The 17,553-nt window shown below is 47.0% G+C and overlaps 2 protein-coding genes across 4 annotated transcripts; both read left to right on the forward strand.

Annotated features, from left to right (window-relative positions):
* The first annotated feature begins 1,145 nt into the window (after window positions 1–1,145).
* ZNF524 (zinc finger protein 524) lies at window positions 1,146–4,655 on the forward strand. The gene is made up of 2 exons (XM_033962257.1): window positions 1,146–1,282; window positions 2,159–4,655. Exon 2 carries the CDS (start codon window positions 2,198–2,200, stop codon window positions 3,638–3,640), a length of 1,443 nt encoding a protein of 480 aa, XP_033818148.1. The 5' UTR covers window positions 1,146–1,282; window positions 2,159–2,197; the 3' UTR covers window positions 3,641–4,655.
* A 3,747-nt stretch (window positions 4,656–8,402) lies between these two features.
* FIZ1 (FLT3 interacting zinc finger 1) lies at window positions 8,403–11,248 on the forward strand. 3 transcript variants are annotated; one of them, XM_033961689.1, is made up of 2 exons: window positions 8,403–8,450; window positions 9,586–11,248. In XM_033961689.1, the coding sequence occupies exon 2, from the start codon at window positions 9,640–9,642 to the stop codon at window positions 11,074–11,076; it is 1,437 nt and encodes a 478-aa protein (XP_033817580.1). In that variant the 5' UTR covers window positions 8,403–8,450; window positions 9,586–9,639; the 3' UTR covers window positions 11,077–11,248. The 3 variants fall into 3 exon arrangements, with proteins under 3 accessions (XP_033817580.1, XP_033817579.1, XP_033817581.1); XM_033961688.1 differs by lacking the exon at window positions 8,403–8,450 and adding an exon at window positions 8,607–8,727; XM_033961690.1 differs by lacking the exon at window positions 8,403–8,450 and adding an exon at window positions 8,827–8,886.
* The last annotated feature ends 6,305 nt before the right edge of the window (window positions 11,249–17,553 follow it).

Raw genomic sequence — 17,553 nt, forward strand, 5'->3', positions numbered from 1 at the left:
GCCTGTATTTTGTTGGAATCCCGTCTGGTATTTTTAGCCTCTGCACTAGAGGTCTGCACGGGGATTGCGGGAATCCCGCGGGTCCCACGGGAATTCCGTCCTAACCCACGGGACTCCCACGGGGACCCCCCTCTAACCAACGGGACTCCCACGGGGATGGAAGGCTTTGGAAGCAGGGTTCATCCATATAATATAATGGACACGTCAGCCTTAGTAAAAGAGGGGGGTTTATAAGTTAATTACCTGAACAGAAAACAAAAAGTGGGTTCCACCAAAGAGATTCCACAAGGAAAACAGCAGCGCAAACACAAAAGAAACTGTGGAATTGATGATCCTGTCAGAAATAATTGCTGCTTTTTATGGGGATGGGCGGGGAGGGAGGTAATTCCTTGCGGGGAGGAGAGGATCCTGGCGGGGACGGGCAGGGATGGGTGGGATTTCTATCCCCGTGCAACTCTCTACTCTGCACTACCTTCATTTACAGTATTTTGCTCAAATGTGCAGACTGCTGAAATAACCACAAGCAACCATAAGCAGTAGCTTTCCTAAATTCAGATTTTTCCTCCAGGAATCTTTCTAAACCTTTATTAACCCCAGCCATGCTAGATAGCTTGACCACACTTACGGACACTAACTTCCCCAGTTAACTGTGCACAGAATGAAAGATACTTTCCACTCCACTCAGGACGTTGTAGAGACCTCTATCATAATCCCCCCTCAGCTCTCTTCTCCAAACTGAACAGCCTTAGGCTCTTAAACTTCTTTTATAATTTTTCCACCTTTTCTAACGTTGCTATGCATTTTTTGAGATGCAGTGACTAGAACTGCCTGCAATATTCAGGGTGTGGGTCACTCCTGGACCTATGATGGTATTGTCCACTATGACTCCAAGATCCTTCTCCTAATCTGAACCCAGTTCAGGTGCTTTTTCCCACTGTGCATCACTTTGCACCTATTCACATGAAATCTCATCTCCCTAATCCACCTCATTCCTGTGCCCCAGGACTGAGGTGTCGGTTGCATTCCCTGGCATGGCCATTGGTTCTAGGACCCAGAGGGCATCTTGCAGCAGGCTGGCTTGGCTCCCAGGCTCCTCGCTGGCGGAAGCAGCTCTCTGGTCCTAGTGCCTCTATGCAGGCTGAGTCCTTTTGTTCCAGACATCCAGCCGCCAGCCAGAGGTGGACCCAGAGGTTTCCAGCCGGACTCCCATTCCAGCCCCACCAGCTGCCTCCCACTCACCCAGCCCAGATCCCAGCTGCATTGAGATCACAATGAAAGAAAGGTAGTAGAAATCCCTCTTTCTGCTCAAATTCTGGTTTACCAGGGCACCCTCTGCTTCTTATTTTATTACACTGGAGCAAGGAGAAGCAGAAGGCGGCTCAGTGCCAAGTGAAATATAGTCTATTTAGTGGTCAGCAAAAATGCATGCCTTTATTATGAATTTCACTGCTGCCAGGACTCATTGTTTTCCCCTCTGTTGTTGTGTACAAACCAGAGATGGCCCTGGTGTGATTCTAACTTGCAGGGGGACTACTTCCGTAGCCACCTCTCCAGTACACTCAGACCCTGCCCTCTGCATTTTGTCAGTCTCTTGCTATTTTCGCCCCCCTGCAGTCTCTGCATGTTGCTGGATTTTCTCTCCGGCATTTTTTCTGTCTCTGCTCTCTCTGCATTTGCTGGAGCTTCCCTAGGGCATTTTCATCCCTGGAGTCTCCTCTGGTACTTTTCTGCATGCTTTGCACTTTGTCTCCTCTGGTATTTTCAGCCCTGCACTTTATTTGCATTTTGGTAGGGCTTGCCTCTGCTATTTTCAACTCCTGTGTGCTCTGTGTTTTACTGCAACCTCCTCTGACGTTTTCAATCCCTTCGCCCCTGTTTCCCTGCATTTTCATCCCTGGAGTCTCCTCTGGTACTTTTCTGCATGCTTTGCACTTTGTCTCCTCTGGTATTTTCAGCCCTGCACTTTATTTGCATTTTGGTAGGGCTTGCCTCTGCTATTTTCAGCTCCTGTGTGCTCTGTGTTTTACTGCAACCTCCTCTGACGTTTTCAATCCCTTCGCCCCTGTTTCCCTGCATTTTATATTTCGTGATGACCTGTAATCAATGGGAGCGTGTACACTTTAGCACAGTCTTTCAAATGTAACTTTGTTTTTGGCAGCGATGTTTGGCTGGAGGACCTGAGCTGCAGAGAAGCCCGATGGAACCGGCCAGTCAGAATGCATCCTGCCTTTGGCACCCAAAAGCAGAATCGCTGACAGATGACCAGACCTGCAGTACACAGTTTGGTGGCATCTGGCCCAGGCCCGAGAAGCAGCTTGGGGGAGGCTGGGATCTGAAACCGGAGGGAAGTGGCAGGTATGGCTTGACAAACACCAGAGCTGTGAAACTGGAAGATGAAGGAGGATGTGGGAGCAGGACGGAGGACGGCATCGAAGGCGATGGCCTTTGTTTCCAGCCAAAGATCCAAGGGGTGGGTCAGCAGGATGACGGTTGCCTGCGTGTTGAACCACTGACCAAGCTGAGCTCTTTTCGCAACGATGCAAAACCTGTCCAGCTGTACTTCAACCATAGCAGCAAAGTTCACCGGGGTGAAAGGACTGAGGACCCAGAAACCTCATCCAGTAGGGGACCAGCAGTCAAAATGGAGCTCAGTGCATCAGCTGGAGACCTCCTCTCTAAACCTTTGAGGCATGCTACTTGGGGACCACTGCTAAACTCTGTGTTGACAGGTGGGAGGGATTCATTGCCAGAGCCCAGCCAGGAGGGGACTGAGAGGCCATTGATGGAGGATGGACTGGAAGATCCCGACCTAGGACAGAGGGTTCCCAGACGGATGCCCTTGAAGAGGTATTCAAGGAGCCCCCAGTCCCCTGGATTAATGGTCAGGGGTCCGTACTGTGTAAAGACCACAAGCACCTTGAGACATTTTCCTGAGAAATCCCCTCCCCAGCAGACACCTGCGGACTCTTCTATCAGCAGCAGACCTATAGCTCAAACTCCTGCCCCCAGGGGCCCATCAGCTCAACCACACAGCAGCTCGGAGGAGGTGACAGGAGAAGGCCAGTTCCTCTTGATCGATGATAAGGGCATGCCCTACACCGTGATGAAAAAGGACCTGGAGAAAGCAGCAGAGGGAGAGCCCCAGCATCCCACGGAGGAGGTGCCTCCTCTGCCCCCTCCACCGCCAACGTCTTCATCACCACCACCAGGCCCCAGGAAGCTGCACTATTGCCTGGTCTGCTTCCGGACTTTCCTGTATCTCTCGGACCTAGAGCGGCATAGCATCACGCACTCGGAGCATAAGCCCTTTGAGTGCAAAGTGTGCGGGAAGAGCTTCAAGCGTTCCTCACACCTGCAGCGGCACAAACATATCCATACTGGGGAGCGGCCCTTCCGCTGCACCATCTGTCTGAAGGGCTTCAGGGAGTCTGGGGAGCTGTTGCGCCACCAGCGAGTGCACACGGGTGAGAAGCCCTACCAGTGTGAACTCTGCCACTTACGGTTCACGGAACGCAACACGCTCCGCCGTCACATCAAGCGGAAACACGCCCGGGAAACCTTCTATCAGCGAGAGGCAGGAGACAGCAGCGACTGGGGCGAGGCCACAGAGGACACACTGATGGAGGACAACACAGAATGAACATTGCGCTGTCAGAAATTTAACATCTCTTTCACTCCCTCTCATGGTCTGCCCCTAGAGGGATCCTGCAGAGCTGATGTTGCTGCAGAAGGCAGAGCAGTGTTCTTTCATGGACAAAAAATGGGACTACAGTATTAATGTTCTTATGTAATTTTCACACTGAACCAATGCAGAATCCAGAATCCAGTTGGCCTCATAGTTTTGGAACAGGCTGATCCAGTCCTGGTTTTACATCCATGCATACACTGATTTTTTTTTTTTTTTTCCTAAAGTAAGTTTAGGAGATGCAAGACCTTGAGTGAAGAGGCTATAAAATCTGGAATGCCTCTACCTGTCCTGAAAATCTGCCAGTTGGTCATCCCTAGATCTAATAAAAATCTACATTGTTGAACAGAAGACAAAAAAAAAAACAACCCCAACACCACAGCTCTGTCTTCTCTAGCTATGTTGGCTCTGCAGTAGCTCAGGCTGGGAAGAGTTCAGCTGGACTCCGAATGTAACACAGGCATGAGATGAGCTGGGACATCCTTTGCTACAGTGCTCTGATCTGTTCAGATGAATACCATCCTCAGTCCATTTTGTAATGATCTGATATCTGTCTGCACTGCAGGATGCTTTTAGTTAAGTATAATCAATCAATCTGATTTGTGCATTGACTGAAACCTTTGTCCTGCTTAAATTGTAGCTTGTGGCTCATTAAGGAAGGTAAAGGAACTGTCTTAGAAGGATCCCTTCTGGCGTTAAGTCACAGTTTAAGGCTGATGAGGCCTGTGCATGTGGGTACTCTGTGGTCTCCAGCTTACATCTGCCGCAGTTCTTCACTAGCTAGAAATCATGGTGGTTTTTGCATATTGTTACTGCAGCAAGAAGATAGCATCTCAAGCTAAGGATGTGTTTTTGAGATTAGACCAGCAGGCCAGTCACTCTTGTCTTGCTGAGCTTCCTGCTCCATTTCCATTCTGCAGTAACTGTGTAGTCAAAATATTAAATTTTGTTTTTTTTCTTGAAACCACTACACAAAGCGGTTCTGATCTTGGAAGAAACAAGTTATCTCTTTAATTTATAGATTTATTTTGTTCCAGCCAAGTTCTCCCAAGATACAAACTTACCACACACTTTCTTATTTAAGAGTACTCCCCTCATATTTTATTTCTGGCAGGAGAGGCGGTAGGGCAGAAATGTTCACATTCCATCCCCCCCCCCCGATCTCCCTGTTGCCTTCAGCTGGGACCCCTTCTCTCTCCTGTATAAATGGACACATGCACACAGTTAATCCCCAGAAACCCACTACAAATAGGACATTAGGAGTCGTTGCATCACACCTGAGACCAGAAGAGGTATGCGATAGAGAATGACACGGTGGCTGTTACCTGTGGCTAGCTGTGGGTAACCTGCCAAAACGGGAACAGAAAAAAAAGTATTCACCACAGGTACGGGGACAAGGCCTTTTACCGCCCCGTGGAGTGGTGAATGGCCTTGTCTCCGCAGTGAAGTGAGGGAACGCGTGCGGTCACCAATTGCAGAGTCCAGCACCCCTCTCCCTCCCGATCGCCACATGCAGCGTGCAAGCATCTCCCCATCACCGCGTGCAGGCATCTCCCTCCCTCTCTTCCCCTCACCTTACTTTCATGGCGATTTTCATTTTTGTCTCCCAGCGGCACGAGCATTTCAACAAGTCGCTCGCGGCTGCTTGAAAGTTGAAACTTGTCCTCTGACGCAACCGGAAACAGGAAGTTGCATCAGAGAAGAAGTTTCGGCAGCCACACATGACTGAAGAAGGGACACGAACAATGGTTGACGGCCAGGGCAGAGAAGCAGCAGCAACCCTGGGGAAGTCAATCTGTAGGTACGGAGACCCAGGGCCTGAGAAGCCCGTGCTAGTCACATTACACTGCAGCCTGTCCCTTTCAGTACCTCTACCGATGCACTGTAGAATGAAAGGCATGACAGGGAGCAAAATGTCTCTAGCAGGATTTTTCTTAGCTTGATCTCCATTTCCCACGCTCTGCCCTTCACATCTAGCTGCATTTCCACCTTCTGACGATCAAGTGGTTACCCTCGCCTTTCCTGCTCAACAGCTGTGTCTTTTAGAGAAAAGCTATACAACTGACAGACTTGTTAATTTTAACTGATAAAATTATTTTGGAAAAACTGATTAGATCCATTTTTAGACAAACACAGATGAGAGTTTTTTTGTTTGTTTTTTGCAGTACTGAGGCTTGTATACATGCTGCGGGGACGGGGCGGTGAAGGGGATGGTGGTCCGGGGACGGGGTAGTGACGGGGACAGAATTTTTCCCCGTGTCATTCTCTAGTATGTGGGAGTAATGCCTGGGCCTCCAGAAAAGAGACACTGTTAGCAGACCCCACAGAGGGGCTGGGCAATGTGTAATGAGCTGTATTAACCAATAAAATGTACAGTCCTGAGCTGGTATCAGTGGCTGGATATGGCGATGTACCTATGTGGAAAGAAGAGATGGAGTATTATGAAAGACAGATACAACAGGGAGCAAGAGGGCCAGTGACTGGTTTCTGAAAAGAGATTGCAGGCCAAACTAATGGATTATGGGAGATGTGGTCCTTACCGTATGTGTTTGAAATCATACAATGCTTGGCAAAAGAGTGAGGAGGTGACAGCTAAGAGAGACCTCAACCCTCTTCCCAAAAAAGGGCTCACTTGGCAGTCCCAGGAGTTCAAGAGTTGAGCTAGCCAAGTGCACACAAGAAATTACTAGTGTAAGGATTCCCCATCCCTCGTACCCAACCCACTTGTATGTATTCCCTCCAGGTCTCCTCTGTTCTGCTAGTTCTCAAGCACAGTTTAAATGCCTTAATGCTTTCTGTAGTTTTCTTGGGTCTCTGGTACATAGGAACCAGCTTTGTAGGTGTTGTGGGTGCTTGAGCACCCCCAATATTGAGCAAACTCCTCGATGTGTGTCCAGGGAGGGGTAATTTTCATTGGGTTTAACATCCCCAATCATTTTGAAAAGTTGGCTCCTATGCTCTGGTATGCTGCTGATAGTCTTATTTGAGGTACCTGAATTTCCATCATAAGTTTTGGAAAATCTTCCATACAACCTTTATGATAAGTTACTTACACTTTGCTTCTGAAGAAAGGGAGGTTAAGCTTCTTCTAGGAAGAGACATTGTAATTCTATTAAACTGAAAAATATGTTTTGTTGTACTGGTCATAACCCTACGCACTTAGGTCCTGAAAATGATTTCCTTCATTGGAGATGGAAAGTTTGAGAAGAAAGTTTTCCAGTTTTCAGAGAGGGTATGAATTAATTTTCCAGCTTCGTTCTTTTTGAAGCATGCGATGAAGCAGTGCCTTCTTCTTGGATAGCAAGTAGAAATGCTTCTAGCCAGTAAGTAATTATCCTTCCTTTGCAAGCCTATCTGAAACCCCCCTCCCCTCATCCCCCTGGCACATCAAGACCTCTTTGATATGGAACTGGAAATGCTCCTCTTCACAATGGAAGGTGGGTATACCATGCTGATCAATTCTGCCCCAAGCTACTTTTGGTGTGTGACACTGAACCAGGAATTACTGGGCAGACCAGACAAGCCTTTTTGTCCTTCTCTGACACCAGATTCTGTGTTTCAATATTATTTTCTCAGTGCTTTGCAAGATTTCTACTTGGTACATTCAGAGCTATTAAGTTACCCAGTTCCAGAAGGAATATTTTTATCCAGTCCTAGATTTATGATTCTTTCCCCCCCCCCCCTCCAGCAATACTGATTTCAATTAACTAGATCAGGAACTAAAGACATTATGCTGCTTTAGGATGCAAGTTTAAAAACAGAAGTCTCCCTCCTGGAAATGAGTACCGTGTCAGCTTTGTGCATTTCTGAGAAACAAGTAGGCAAATGACCTGCTAAATCCTGAAGGAAGGAAATTGAGGAGGCAGGCAGTCAACATTGAAGAGGTATTACAAAATAATTATTGCATGAGCTGCTTCAGGGGCTTAATTTTCCCCTTATGGTGTTGGTGAAAAACATCATCATAAGGCACTGCAGGATCTCGTCTTCAACTTTGACCATATCCGCCTTCACAATTTCCATCCTGCATCATTCTTTGTCAGAATGATCCTAGAGATGCCAAGCTACCAAGTTTTGGGCTGGAGATTGGGGGCCAGAACTGCACCTCTGACCACCCATCTTTGTGCATGATGGGACCTGCAGCACTGATTTCAATGGGCTGAATCATGGACTACAAATCCCACACTGCTTTGAGATCTATCAACACTAGGCCAGAAAGGCTCCAACCTGGAAGTGGGTAACTTGGGCAACTCCCAGGCACTAAAGACAGCTGTATTAAAGGCTGAGAGCGTGTGACACTGTCCCTTTGCGGTGCCTGATCCTACAGGTCCCATCATGCACCAGGGAGGGGGTAGTCAGAAATCCAAGCCTGCCCCCCCCCCCAAAGCTCCCTCCCGGAACAGCATGGCACCAGTCAGGCTTTCTCGGAGACTCTAATCATAGCACGTGAAACCTCCCCTTCCCCCCCCCAAGCGCAGTGCAAGCATCACATGTTGCAGCCAGTTCAGCCAAGCTGCTTATGACGTCACCATAGACTTCCTCCTTTCCATCAGGTCCAATAATACAAATGCGCCCGGGATCGAGCTCCAGGAGTCTATGCGATGCGAACGTCACCATCACTGCCCCTACGAACCAATCAGACGCAGTCTCTAGGTCGCGAGGCAGCGCCTCTGCCCCTTTAAACGTCCGGGCAGCTGGCCCCGCCCACTACTTTCCGTCACTTCCTCCGCCAGGCGCGAGGAGGTCACGCCCAGTCGTCCGCCCGGAGGTAGGCGGGTCGATGACGCCAGCACGCAGAGGGACGCGTGGCGGGGGTCAATGGGGGAGAGGGAGGCGCCGGGGGGCGGAGGGTTGGTCGACGTCGCGGATTTGCTCGTGTCTTTTCTTCGTCGGGGTGCTCGGGGCGGGCAACGGGGCTTCCTCCATCCTTCTCCGGCCCGGTGCCCTCCTCCTTGGTTGGAGGGCTGCTGGTGACGTCATCAGCCGGCGACAACGCTTCAGACCGGCGCTCGTGCACGCCCTGCGCAGCACGTGCAGCCCTTCAGGTCTGGGGCCCCTTCTTGCTGTTTGTGTGTTTCCTTCCCTTCTTGTTGGGATGCATTCTGGGAATTGTAGTTCTCGTTCCCACTTTACATGCTTTTGTCTTAAAATCAAAGCTGGGGATGGGGGTATGAAATCTTTCTCCAAGCAGATTAGCAAAGAGGGTATGGAAGGGCCATTATGTTTTTCTGGTGCATGTATATTTAACTTTTTTTTTTTTTTTTTGGGGGGGGGGGGGTACTGTATTTGGGATTTTGGAATAAAGGATGGAACATGAAGTACCGTTTTTTCAGTGCGATTTACACATTTTAGACAGGTACTTATGTTGTACTTGGGACAATAAAGTGTTAAGTACTTACCAAGGATCACAAGGAGCTGTAGTAGGAATCAATCTCATAAACCCAGGGTGCTGAGGCAGCTGTTTTAACCACTAAAAAAAGTTGAATGAATAAATAAATAGTGTGAAACGTTTCAGCTTCTGATAATCAGAGCTGGTATTGTGATGACAATGCCTCATTCCACCAATGGTTCATTGTACCTGGCTCACTTTTATTACATTTTGATTTCTAGATTGGTTCAGCGGTTAAAGCTACAGCCTCAGCACCCTGAAGTTATGGGTTCAAACCCACACTGCTCCTTGTGACCCTGGGCAAGTCACTTAATCCCCCCCATTCCCCCCAGGTAGATTAGATAGATTGTGAACGCCTGCTGGGACAGACAGGAAAAATGCTTAATTACCTGAATAAATTCAAGTAAACTGTTTTGAGCTCCCCTGGGAAAACGGTATAGAAAATTAATTAAATAAATAAAATTGAAATATGCTCTTGACCGAGTCGTTTGATTGTGTGTCTGCTCACTTCCAGAAATTGCCACATTGCTGCTTAGACCGGGGTTCTGCCATCTAGAGGAAAAGCACCATGGAGCTCCTTGTGAAAGAAGATGGAGATGATCTTCCTTTAGAGATCAAGGGGGCCCTCGTGAACTGTTTTGACGTTGCCTCGTCAGAGGTAGAAGTAGGTGAGCAAATCGACATTGATGGCAGATATTCCACCAGGCCCGGACGGATGTGGACTAGCTGCACCCTGCTGGAGACGACAAAGTCTAACCCAGAGGGTGAGACTGTACAGCGAGTGCAGGCAGCCGTAGCTATGCCCCAGTCGCAGGATGAGGAGGCAGACCCCTTCCAGTGCAGCGAATGTGACAAGAGCTTCCGATTTCGCTCGGGTCTGCGCCGCCACTTTGCCTGCCACACCCAGCTGAAGCCCTTCGGCTGCCCGCACTGCAGCAAGAATTTTAAGCACTCCTTCAACCTGGCCAACCACATCCGCTGCCACACAGGCGAGCGACCCTTTCATTGCACCCAGTGCCCCAAGCGCTTCCGCGATTCCACCAGCCTCCTGACCCACCAGGTGGTCCACACGGGAGAAAAGCCTTATATCTGTCACGTTTGCCAGCTCCGCTTCTCCCTGAGAAACAGCCTTCGGCGGCATCTGAGCAAGCAGCATCAAATTGTGCAGCAAGCGACCCCTTATCAAGAGAAGGCCAAGGTGCCCTCGGGCGCCGTTTCTGCAGGGAGGCTGGGGCCTTACGGCTGCGGGGCTTGTAGCCGGTATTTTCAGCAGCCAAGTGAACTTCGGAGACACTGGCTGGTGCACAGTGGAGCCAAGCCGTTCAAATGTCCAGAGTGTGAGCGTAACTTTAATACCCAGTCCCTGCTGAAGAGGCACAGGTTGACCCATGGCGAAAGGAAGCTGCGGCAGCCCTCAGCCCCTCGGTGCCAGCTATGTGCCAAGGACTCTGGCAGTGCCACAGGAAGGCAGTGTACTGCTTGTGCCACACCAGAGAGCCTCTACCAGTGTGAATGCGGGACTTTTTTCTCTACCGCCACAGCTCTGGCTCAGCACTTAGATGCTCACATCACCAACGTATCCTTCATCTGCGGCACCTGTGGCCAAAGCCTCCCCTCAGTCTCCTCCTTGGAAGACCACCAGCTCAGCCATTCAGCCCCATCAGCACCTTCACACCATGCTGGCAGTGAGCTTCTGCGGCTGCTGCAGCTCCAGGTTTTTCCTCCCCCACTGCCGAGGCCTCCCAAGAAGCCCTTCGGCTGCTCAGAGTGCAGCAAACTCTTCCGGAAGCAAAGGGACTTGGATCGACACCTTCTAGTGCACACAGGGGAGAAGCCATACCAGTGCAAGGAGTGCAGCAAGTTCTTTCGGCAGGAGGCCTACTTGAAACACCACCAACTGCTTCATGGCAATGACAGGCCATTTCCCTGTAGTATCTGCGGGAAAGGATTCATCACGTTGAGCAACCTTTCTCGCCATAAGAAGCTGCATCAGGGCCTGGACTGAAACCCCTCTGGAGTCAGCAAGCAACCGGGTGGACTGGAAGGGTCTAGCATGGAAACCGGCATGTTGGCCGCCCACACATTTTTCTGAGTTGGTGTTCTGTCTCCGTCAAGCCTCGGAAAGGGATTTGTATGAACCTCAGTTGACTTTTCTTGAAACTTGAAGGGATACTTTGATATACAGTATTCCATTTTGTGGGGGGGGGGGGGGAAGAGGAGGGGTGTAGCACTACACTGTAGCGCTATACAGTTTTAGAAGAAACAGATGTCTTTTCAGATCAGTGATCCATCCCACCACAGAGGGAGCTAAGAGGAGCCCACAAGTTAGTCTCAAGGCTACTGTGCTAGCCACTGTTGTCATTTCGATGTGTTTCAGGTCATAACATTTCTCAGACTTGTATAAAACTGGAAGATTGGGGGTAGGGTGGGGGGGTAGGGGATGTGTGTGTGTGTGTGTGTGAAAACCTCTAGGAGTGTTTTGATTAGGGCGGGGGTGGGAAGGAGTTTGATATTCTGGATTATCCCAGGACAAGCAGGCAGCATATTCTCACGTATGGGTGACGTTACCGATGGAGCCCCGGTACGGACCACTTTAAAAAGTGCACCGCCACTTTTAAGAATCCAAAAAGTGCGCGATAGCCCGAACCACACATGTGCAAGTGCCTTCCCACCCGATGAGGGTGCGCGGTCCTTCAGTTTATTAGTTTCCGCGGAGCTAAGAAGTCGCGTTTCAACAGCTGTTGAAAAATTTTCTTTTCGCTGCCTTCCCGCTCTTGCGGTTTTCTGACTTTTTAGTTTAAAAAAAAAACCAACTAAACATTTATAGTTTCTTTATTTTTTCTTTTATCGTCGTTGGTTGGGCTTGGTGGGGTCTCCATACTGTTTTCTCCCCACCTTATGGCTGTTTTTCCATGCAGGCTTTTCCTGCTCAATTTCCATCAGTGCGGTTGCTTTGCTGGGAAACTTGTCTTCATCCGGCACCACTCTTCCAGCCCGTACCGATATTGACAGGCCTGATCTTCTCTAGGTAAGTTGGCTCACAACTTTCTTCTTTGGGCTTCAGGTCATTGTAGCAGTGAATCTAATCCCGCTGACCTCGATCAGCCCCATCTCTGGCACCGATGGTACCGGTTCATAGGCCAGTGGTACCGGTGGTTTTTCTTTCCGGTTCCGCCTCGATATGGGCACACTCATCTTGGAAGCGCGGAGCAACATCGATGGTACCAGTTCATAGACCCAGGGTACCGATGTTTCTTTCTTTCCTGCTAACCATTTTTTCCGCACACCGATAGTACTGGCGATGCAGCCAGTGATACTGGTGTTTTCCTCTTAGCAGATTTCCTTCATGTCCAACTGTATTTTCAGTTGTTATTGCTGACGTTCATGTTGACTTCTCGTGCCAATCTGGTCTCAGTTCTTGCCACCGGTAGCACTTTGACAGGAGTCTTTTCCGATTTTGACAAATCATATAAAGCGATGCTGGTCTTCTTAAACGTTGCTGGTGTCGGTATCGATTCAGTATAGGAAGGCCTTGCAGTCATTAAACTGTTTTCAGCCTTCGACACTGACTCCCTGACATCGATTCTGTTTAGCTGGAATTGAATCTCTGAGGGGGTGGGGGTTTGAGCAACACCCCATATCTTTCTGAAGCAGTGGGGTTTTTCACCACATGCTTCTCTTCCACTTCAGTAGGGTTAAGAATTTATTTTTTCACGATTCTTTAGGAGTATGTTTGCACCTTGTGCCATTCCCTTGGAAGTTACCTTTGTAAAGTCATTCCTTTGACTAAGGATTTTTATTTTCCTTGACCTATGTTTTTTCAAGTTTTTATTAATATTTGATGAATCGCTTATTCAATTTGCTAAGCGATGTACAACTTCCTAAAAACATAATTGTGAGAACGAACAAAATTACATCAAACTTACAAATTTTAAACAGACATGAGTCGTGGAGGATAGAGGGGAGAAGTTACAATTCTTTGCTAGAGAGAATAAACGAAAAGGAAAAAGACGAGAGGGAGGGCAAAATGTTAAAGACCTAAAGCATCTGGTCGTAGGTCTAAAGATCAAATGTTGAATGCGTCTTTAAAAAGATAAGTTTTTAAAGATTTTTTAAATGAGGTAAGATCTTTTTCTACTCAAATGTACTGTGGTAGTGAGTTCCACAGTTGAGGGGCCATTACTGAAAACATATCGTGTCTTCTAGTGCCTACAATTTTCAGTGAGGGGATGGCTAGGAGGTTTTGAGATGTCGACCGAAGAGACTGGGGGGTATTATGAGGGATGAGCATTCTAGTTATAAATTGAGGTTCGTTAAAAATTAACGTTTTATAAACTAAAAGTAATACCTTAAAGGTGATGCGGTGGCTGATTGGGAGCCAATGGGAATCAATCATTAAGGGCGTGACATGGTCATATTTTTAACTGTTCAAGGATTAACTGCTCAAGGATTTTTTACGGGACATTTTTTGATGTCTTTAGGAACACTGAGGCTTTTTCCAATAATCCCTACTGGTGGAGTCAACTCTACAGGCTAGTGTGTAGGCCTCTGTCTTTCTGGGCAGAATGGGCTACGCTAGGGACCGGTTGGCTAATGGGCTTCCCAGATTCTTCTGCTGCCTCACTGGTTTGGTAACCATTTTACTTGGCATAAATTAGGTTTACACATACAGTATCGGTGTTTTTTCAACATTGCCCACCAGGTCAGGCTAGTAAATACGCCTTGTTTGGGGGAAACCTTTTTGGTGCTTCCTGGGACATGCCTACTCAGCAGTTGTCTGTTTTACTCGACCAAGTGAGACTCTCTGGTCAAGACCAAATAGCTGTCTTCACCTTCATCTCAATCTTCTTTTCAACGAAGCTTTGTGGTTACATTTTTCCCTATATTTAGGGCATAGTCAAGTACTACATTCGGAGGCTGTCTTCAGTTCCTCATGCCTCGCTGAGAGTTCATCACCTTCGCTCTCTGGGTTTTCTTTATAGGGCAGGTTTCTATTCTCAATGTTTTCAGACCTTTTTTCTCAGAGAGTCTGTTTTAGATTCTGCACAGTCCTCCATTTTTTCTACTTGATTCCCAAGTACACTGAGGGATTGAGATTTTCCTAGATCTCAGAGCTCTCGTCATTTTTCTGGTTGGGAGATGTTTCACTTGTTTCTCCTCATTCAGACCTACTAGCTATGCTTCCTGGATCTCAAAGAAGCCTCCACATATCCCAATTCCTATGGTTTTCGGATTATACCTTTGAGTTCAAGTTTCAAGTTCAAGTTTATTAGTGTATTTGATTAATCGCCTATTAAAATTACTAAGCGATGTACAAAATCAATAAAAAGCAATAAAAAGAAACTAACAATATACATAGAGGTTACATATTATACATACATGAGTCGGGAGGAAAAAAGGTTAAAAGTTACAATTTTTAAATTTTTCAATAGAAAAATAAAGGAAAATACAAAAGGAGGGGGTGTTAAAACCATAGCATTATTAAAAGCATCTCCAAAAAGTGTAAAAGTTTCAAATATTAAAAGCATCATTAAATAAATAAGTCTTTAATAATTTTTTAAATGTTGTGATGTCTTTTTCAATTCTAATGTATTGTGGTAGGGCGTTCCACCACTGAGGTCCCATCACAGTGAACATGTCTGATCTACGTGTTCCAATAATTTTTAGAGAAGGCACTGTAAGCAGATTTTGTCCAGATGAACGAAGTGGTCGTTGTGTACTATGTGGGATTAAATATCTAGATATAAATAAAGGTTCATTTGATGCTAGTGTTTTAAAAATGAGTAATATTATTTTGAATGTAATCCTGTGACCGATTGGTAGCCAGTGAGCATCTATTAGCAAAGGTGTGACATGGTCATACTTTCTTGCATTATACATGTATTAGTTGTAATCTCCTTTTTTCTTTCTGTGTAATATTGAGAAGAAGGGCATTACAGTAGTCAAGTGAGTTCAACTCATTCGCTGCCATTACCAGTACAAAGTCCTTCTTTTCGGTCTGGCATCTTCTCTCCAAGTCTTCATGACATGTCTGATTGTGATGGGCGCATCTATCTGATTACACGGCCTTCAGGTTTTTTTCTTTTTCTGAATGTCTGGTTCATCAAAGTTGTTTCTTCTCCGAAAGTGGTCTGAGCAACTTCTCAGACCATCTCTTTTCTTCGGGTTCTAGGCTTGGCAATTAAATTCCCCGCAATCACGTCTCTAATTCATTGAGGCAGTCCTAGCCACCTCATGAGAGCGTTTCTTCCTCCAGATCACCTTCAGACTCTCATCCGTCTGTCAGCAGTTGCTTCCTTTTCACACCGTCTTTGCTAGACACATGATTTTTTTCTGAGCCACAGGGTTTCAACTGTTTATGTTCTACCATGGGTAGGACTACATTTTTGCATTCCTCAGTGGATGCTTGTTTCCCAGTGGCCTCAGGCGACGGATCGTCTCTCAAAGCATGTATATTTTTGACATCGTCTCATTTGCAGTCACTTCAATTATGGATGATCTCTTCTAATCTATACAATAGTCTTTTTTTATTTGTTCCCTCATTCTATTCTCATCACGACTGATGCATCTTTTTACGCATGATGGGCTCATATGGATGATCTACAGTCTTAGGGTCTTTGGACTGCCAGGAAATGGAACATTTCACATCAAGTTCCTAGTTCTCAGAGTGATGTTTTATGCCCTCAAGGTTTTTCATCATCTGCTCTGCCCTCATTCTCCTTGGCACATTCAAGTAGCATTGTACTACATCAACAAGCAAGGAGGCACGGGCTCTCTCATGTTGTGTCAGGAGGCTCAGTATATGTGGACTTGGGCGACGGCTTGCAATCTGCTCTTACTGCCTGTCTACATTCATTGGGAGTAGAATTCCCTAACAGACAACCTCAGCAGAATTCTTCAACAACTGGACTCTCAACTCTACAACTCTCCAGCCCATCAATGGGGCACCACACCACTGAACTTGTTTGCGACTCCTCACAATCACCAGTTGCCCCTTCTCCATCTGGCAGCAGATGTTTTTCTTCTGGATTGGACGGGCATGTTTTCTGTATGCATTCCCTCCACTTCTTCTCCTGTTGAGCATTTTATTTAAGCTCAAGAGAGATGCAGCCGCCATTTTCTCTTTACTTCACGGTGGCCCAGGCAACATGGGTTCTCTCTTCTCCTTCAATTCAGTTTCAGGGAGACCTTGCCTCTTCTGATATTTCCCACTCGGTTCACTCCGACTCAGAAGTCTCTGATTCATTCCAATCTGCAATGATTTGCCTTCTCAGTTGATTTTTCTCAGGCTGTGTCTTTCTCAGCCTCTTTGTTATCTTCTGGATTATCTTTGTTATAACCAGCCACTCAACAATGTTTCCATCACAAGTGGTCTCGGTTTTTCTTCTTGATGTCTTCTTTTTCTTCATGTTCCACATTCCTACATAGTGGAATTGCTCATGGATTATTTTCTTCTTTTATTTGATTTTAGTCTCGAGTTATATCTCTCAGACTTCTTTTAAGTGCTATTGCATTTTTTCCTTTGTCAGTTGAGGGTCAACCTCTTACTGTTTATCCTCTAGTTTCCAGATTCATGACAGGGGTTTTTCATGTGTAACCACAACTCCTGTTTTTTCCTGTTGTTTGGGCCCTATTGTACTCCCCTTCACTTGGTTTTCAGATTTCTGGTAGGGTTTTTTCCCCTGTGAAACCACCTCTGCAGTCTCCTCATGTTGTCTGGAAATTTACTGTAGTTCTTTCCAGTTTGTTTGAGGCCACCATTTCAATCAATGGCCACAGATCCTCTTCAGTTTCTTGCCTGGAAAGCAGTTTTTCCTTACTGCTCTCACCTTTACCAGGAGGGTCGGTGAGTTCCAACCATTAGTAGCAGATTCATCCTTCACAGTTTTCATCATGACAAGGTGGTTCTGCGTGCACATCCAAAGTTTCTTCTACAAGTTGTTACTTTTCACCTCATTCTCCTACTGGAGAATCTGTTTTGTATCTTTTGGACTGTACATGGGCTTTGGCCTGCTACTTGGACCGGACAAACCTCAACAAACTTCTCTCTAACTTTTCTTTTGATCCACACAAGTTAGGGTATCCTGTATTCAAGGGAACGATTTCTGCCTGGCTGGCTGCCTGCATCTCGTTCTGCTCTGCTCAGACTGGCCTGACACGAGAAAGTCATGTCACAGCCTACAGTTACAGCTCTGGCAGCTTTTGTGCCTTTTCTTAGATCTACACTATTGAGGAACTCGGTAAAGCTGCCAACTGGTCCTCAGTTCATACCTTCACTTCTCAATACTGTCTGGATTTTTTTTTTCTCCAGACAGGATGGGCACTTCGGCCAATCTGTTGGCTTCTTAGCTGCCGTATGTTAACTGAAGGACCCGCGCGCCCTCATCGGGCGGGAAGGCACTCGCACATGTGCGGTTCGGGCTATCGCGAACTTTTTGAATTCTTAAAGTGGCGATGCACTTTTAAAGTGGTCCGTACCAGG

Source organism: Geotrypetes seraphini, chromosome 10 (assembly GCF_902459505.1).
Source record: "Geotrypetes seraphini chromosome 10, aGeoSer1.1, whole genome shotgun sequence".
NCBI classification, from domain to species: domain Eukaryota; kingdom Metazoa; phylum Chordata; class Amphibia; order Gymnophiona; family Dermophiidae; genus Geotrypetes; species Geotrypetes seraphini.